This window comes from Bactrocera tryoni, chromosome 5, assembly GCF_016617805.1.
Source record: "Bactrocera tryoni isolate S06 chromosome 5, CSIRO_BtryS06_freeze2, whole genome shotgun sequence".
NCBI classification, from domain to species: domain Eukaryota; kingdom Metazoa; phylum Arthropoda; class Insecta; order Diptera; family Tephritidae; genus Bactrocera; species Bactrocera tryoni.
In genome coordinates this window covers 64,098,478-64,104,166 of record NC_052503.1, presented here as the reverse complement: position 1 = coordinate 64,104,166, position 5,689 = coordinate 64,098,478, and the positions used below count along the sequence as shown (strand labels likewise).

The window sequence follows — 5,689 nt, the reverse complement described above, 5'->3', positions numbered from 1 at the left end:
CAGTATCTAACAGCTTCAAAAAAAAATTTTGAATTTTTTTTCAACTCTTACCCACTCAAATGTTAGTGATTGACAAATAAAAAACCCTCCTTCAAGCCAGGCGCTGTAGCTTAACTCTTAGGAATCGCTATTGTTTTTTTAGGTTCCCATACATTTAACTTAGGAATTTTCGTTCTTTCATTCAAACTAAAATTTCACCAACTAATTTTCGTTTCTCAAAAATAACCATCACATATTCAGAAAGTTCACTTTTCAAACTTTAAAAATTTCTGCGACAAAGTCTGATTATCTCAACTAGACGATTAAATATAATGATTTAAAATTTGGAATTTTTCCAATAAAAATAAAAAAAAATTGTGAGAATAATAATTTTCAACGTTACAAAAAAATTAATGCTGGTAATAATACTAAACATAATGTTAAACCCGCCACTTTTCTGTACTTGTGGTGATAGATCACTAGTTTGTAATCAAATATTAGAGTAAATAAAAAAATAGTCTGACAATCGACATCGGATGCTTAGTTAAAGTTGTTTATATTAAACCTAGACCACGTAACCATCTACTACTTTAAGAAGTATTATCTTCAAAACAAAATAAAATTCCTGATAACTACGAGAACAACTAGAACATTCGTGAATAATCAAAAAGAAATATCTATTGTCATTAATTAAATATGGAGCTTTGACAGATGTTACATTAAGGTTTCAGATAACTTAAGCTGACTTGGAACCTATGTAGAACCCATACAAATGTTATAGATGTACCATAGCATCTTCTTCTTCATTTCAAAAACAAAGATTAAAGATCCTGACTTCAGTTGTGACTTGGAACTGGTGGCAAATTGGGGGAAAAAATAAACATTAACTTTGGTTACACTGAAGCTCTAATAATTTTCATAAATAAAAAAAGTTTTCAAGGACTCCGGTTATATAGCAGTTGTATTCTGTAGTGGTCACGACCAAAAAAAATTTCGAAAATTTGAAGATACCGTTGCTTTGGACCGTCATTTATACCAAATACCTTTTAAATAAAAAAGTTCTTCATACAAGAACTATATTTTGTTCGTTCAGTTTTTATGGTAGCTATACACTATGATTGTGCGACATATTCCGTAATTGTCTGATATCAGCTTTTCAACAAATAAGCAGCATCTTGGGAGAAAAGAACATGTGCATTTTAGACCACTATCTCAAAATCTGAGTGACAAGTTTCCATATATGTATATGTATGTAGGTGAACAGATGAACGGATAGAAAAACGTATGTGCCTAATTGAATCGGATGGTCACACTGATCTTTAAAGCATATACTTTATAGGATCTTTCTTTTGCCTGTTATAAACTGCTTGACAAACTTAAATTTTCGCCTAAACTTTGTTGACTTTGTAAAATATTTACATGACCTTGTTTTGAACTCAAACTAGATAATTATTTAATTTACTAGGCGTCAGCAATCTGTATTAAATGAATAAGTAGACATATTTATAAAATATTTTTATAGTTACATTTCAATAATTTCCTATTATGCGTTAAGACAACCGTAATATAAGAGTAATATTTCAATACCTTATTTGTTTACAAGAAATTTGTAGCTAGGCGAGTCGTTTGATAATTCAGTGACAGCTATAGAAAGAATAACCAAAATGCTGAGTCTTACAAATATATTTACTGAAATAGTTTTCTAATATTTATCTTCATTAGTTAGTATGGATTTTTGACAGAGAGGCACGACTTTATTTTTCGTGGCAGAGTTCATCTGTAATAAAAGTAAAAAAACAAGCAGGAACTGCCGTTAAAAACGCCTGAAATATACTTAAATAATATAAGAGGCTTGCATTTTCCCGTGAAACACACGACTTCATGCGGAACTGCGGAAACGTTGCCATAAATTCATCTATAGTTGAAACAAAAATCATCGGAAGGATTATAGTTTAAAAAGCTTAAAATGTATCTAAGTACATTGTATAACAGAGTTGCATTTATGATTAGTTACCATAAATTGTGTCTCTAAAAGTCTAAATATTAATATATAGTATGTATGCCTTTAAATTGCGAACTCTAATAGTAATGATTGTAATGTACAAAATCAAAGCCTACCGTCCTTTAAGACAATGAAGAAGAGACAAGGCTTTGTGGGTACATAAATGACTTTATAATACAAGCTAATTGTAAGAGACAGACTTATCATTTTCCCCTCGTACACTAAAAATAAGCGCTCTGTAATATTATTAATGAGCTCCATATCTAATTGGACTGCTGCTGTGCTTTCTGCGATTTCTTCTGTGCACGAGCCAACTTATTCACACCATGTTAGGTGACTGGTTGCAATTAAAGGTAATTTATGCTACTAGAAACGGGCGAGGGTGTCACTTCTGGCATTTCATTGATTAAATGCAAATCCAAGCCGCACTCTGGCAAACTTGAACCTTTGTTATTTAAATTGCAAGAATTTTTTATTACTGAACCCAGTGCACAATCACAAAGCAATATTTTTAATTCTTTAGTTGCATGTAAATAGAGATATACAGGGTGGCTTCAAAGTATTTCTTTTATATCGTCGATACCAGCTTAAGCCACGAAATGTTCTGTATTTCTTACGAATGCTTCAAGGAACCTCCTAGGATACTAACGAAAACTTCCCTGTAAAGTATTTCAAAGGAAATTTTCTCAAACACCAACCTGGGTTACTCGCTAAAATCTTTTATCTTAGGTTGCTTCGGTGAACTTTTCTGTAAAATATTACACAAGTGAGCTTCAATAGTGTAGGAACGATAAACCCAACGCGGAGTCTTGAAACAGCTGCCGTTTTGAATTTAAAGAGACTTGTTGTTCCGCTGTCGATTTGTCTAATGACACATCAATCGCTTTGGGTAATATATGATTGCTTGATTACAAGATTTACGACCGAACCTATTGTTCTCTTCTGTGCGTTGGGTACAACGCCCGAGCTCGTGCCACGCTAGACTAGTTCTTTAATTGTTTGCAAATAAAGAACTGGATTGCAGAAAATTCTTGTTTAGTTTAGTTTTCCCTCATATGCATAAATCAATTATATTTCATAAATAGAGCTTTGTGATATAAAAACGGCGAGATCAGTTAGACTTTGTGTTATAGTGCTCAACTCAGTTCAAGTCAACGGATGCAGATTTAGTGCGAAGAAAATCAATTGAATAGAAAGCCAAGATGAGGACGGCAACGGTGAGCTCTTTTTCACAAATAATTGAAGAAGTGATATTAATATGTAATATAATTTTGGCAGGTTCTTTCCTTAGCCGCAATTACATTGTTGTGCATTGCTCAAAGTAGAGCCAGCATTGTACCCTTGACGGGTGTGAATCAACTACCTTTGGTGCTTTCTGTACCAACTGTGGTGACTGTAGTTCGAACAGAAGATGATGGACAATACAAACCAGTGCCCGGTTTGGAGGGCGAATATGTGCCAAGCATCGAGGATGCAGGTATAACTAACGTCATAACTACAGGAGTATTGGCTGGCGGTGTTGTTGGAGGACCTTTGGTCAGCTCTCCAGGTGCTCTGCTCACCGTTGGTGGACCTGTAAGTGTTGCTGGACCTGTAAGTGTTGCTGGACCTGTAAGTGTTGCTAGTACTGTCAATATTGCTGGTGGTGAAGGTGCAGCAGTTGCAGAAGCAGTGATTAGTTCAGCAGCTGTTGGCGGTGGCGGTGAAGGGGCTGGCGTTGCAGTTAGCTCTGGCAGTAATGGATCCAGTGACGGCTCAAATGGAAGCGCTGTAGTTGTCGGAGCAGATGCTGCAGAAGGCGTAGTTGGTTCTGCTGGTGTGGAAAGTATTGCCGCCGGTGGTGTAGATTCTGGAAATGGCAGTGGTGGAGCTGGAGCCCTAGGTGTCGAAGCTGCTGCAGGTAGCGCTATTGGAATTGGAGGACTAAGTGTGGAAGCTGCTGCTGGCAGTGCCATCGCAGCCGAAGGACTAGCTGCCTCAGTAGCAGGTGCTGGTAGCGCTATTGAAGTTGGAGGACTAGGTGGCTCAGGTGGCGCTGGCGCAATTGCAGTCGATGAGTTAAGTGATGAAGGTGCTGCTGTTAGCGCTATTGGAGTTGGAGGACTAGGTGGCGCAGGTGGAGGTGCTGGTGGCGCTATTGGAGTGGAAGGATTAGGTGGCGAAGGTGGTGCTGGTGGCGTTAGTGGTGCTGGAAACGTAGTCTTGGGTGGATCTGGACCTTATCTTATTGTTAGCAGTGCATCTGGCGGTGGTGGTGGTGGAGGTGGTGCCGGAGGTCTTATTGGTGCTGGAGGTGGTGGTGGTGGAGGCGGTGCTAGCGGAATTGGTGGAGCTGGTGGCGGTGGTGGTGCCGCTGGAGCCAGCGTTATTCATGGTATTGGTGGCGGTGGTGGTGCTGGAGGGGCTGGCGGTATTGGTGGTGCCGGTGGCGGCGGTGGAGCTGGTGGTTCTGGTGGCTTAGCAATAGCTGGTGGTGGCGGCGGAGCCGGAGGTTCTGGTGGTCTGGCAATAATTGGTGGTCTTGCAACAGGTGGTGGTGGCGGTGGCGGCGGTGGAGCTGGTGGTCTGGCGACAGGTGGTGGTGGCGGTGGTGGAGGTGGAGCTGGTAGTGCTGGTCTTCATGCAATAGCTGGAGGTGCCGGTGGCGGCGGTGGTGGAGGTGGAGGCGGTAGTGGACATGGCGGAGCAGGAGGTGGCGGTGCCGGCGGCGCAGCTGGTATCGGAGGCGCTGCTGGGGGTGGTGGCGGTGGTGGTGCTGGTGCTGCCACTGGCATTGATGGCCGCGCTGGTAGCTCGGGTGCAAGTGGTGCAGACGCTTGGGGTGGTGGCGCGGGTGGTGCTGGTGGTCTTGGTGCACCCGCTTTACCTTGGCTAAATCTTCATTAAGAAAGTTACTTCCTAAAGCAAGTCTCTTTATAATGCTCAAAGTAATGGAAATGTGATGTGTAATCTAATATATTATATTTTTAACTTGACATCAACTACACTAGTTTAAGTCTAGTCGTCATTTTGTACTTGCAAGTGAATAAAAAGATTTCACAATAAAATTGTAACTAAATATTGGGGTCCCTAAAATCTTTTAAATTATTTTTGTGCGACAGTTTTCTAAATTACTTCTGTGAGCAGGTATAATTGACATTTGGAAGACCTTCTCTGCGAATATCTATTTTTAACATTGTCCACCGAGGGCCAACCTCTCCAGCACGACGATAATGTTCTCAAACACTTGGCGACGTCTCAGCATATATTTTTTGATTTGACTTTAATTGTTGATATTTTTTCCAACCTGTTGGTTATTATACATACTTCCCAATATTTCATTGAGACTAAATCGAATAAATTCATTCGAAGTAATTTCGAAACTGTGCTCCTATCAATAACTTTATTTTGGTAGTTGAAGTATTTTGGGTATGACCACACCTGTAACGGCTTTTTATAGTGTTTAGGTATACGTCGACCACTGTCCCACCTATTGGCAAAATTAAGTGCTTTTTCACTGCTGGCCAGCGATGTTGAGCAAATAAATTAATATTTCAAGCCACACCCTCCGCCTCTAACAAAACAACTACCATACTATAAATAAAATGTTATTAGCAACAACAATAATAAATCGACATTGGCAATAACTTGCACTTGTAACGAGCTCAATTGTTGATAGTTTGCATAAAATATTCGCAATTTGTGGCAACTAAACGTGTGGCATTCATA

The 5,689-nt window shown here is 39.6% G+C and overlaps 1 protein-coding gene across 1 annotated transcript; it reads left to right on the top strand.

Annotated features, from left to right (window-relative positions):
* The first annotated feature begins 3,121 nt into the window (after positions 1 to 3,121).
* Positions 3,122 to 5,039, top strand: LOC120777846 (glycine-rich cell wall structural protein-like). The gene is made up of 3 exons (XM_040109382.1): positions 3,122 to 3,198; positions 3,260 to 4,415; positions 4,617 to 5,039. Exons 1-3 carry the CDS (start codon positions 3,184 to 3,186, stop codon positions 4,865 to 4,867), a joined length of 1,422 nt encoding a protein of 473 aa, XP_039965316.1. The 5' UTR covers positions 3,122 to 3,183; the 3' UTR covers positions 4,868 to 5,039.
* Positions 5,040 to 5,689: the final 650 nt, after the last annotated feature.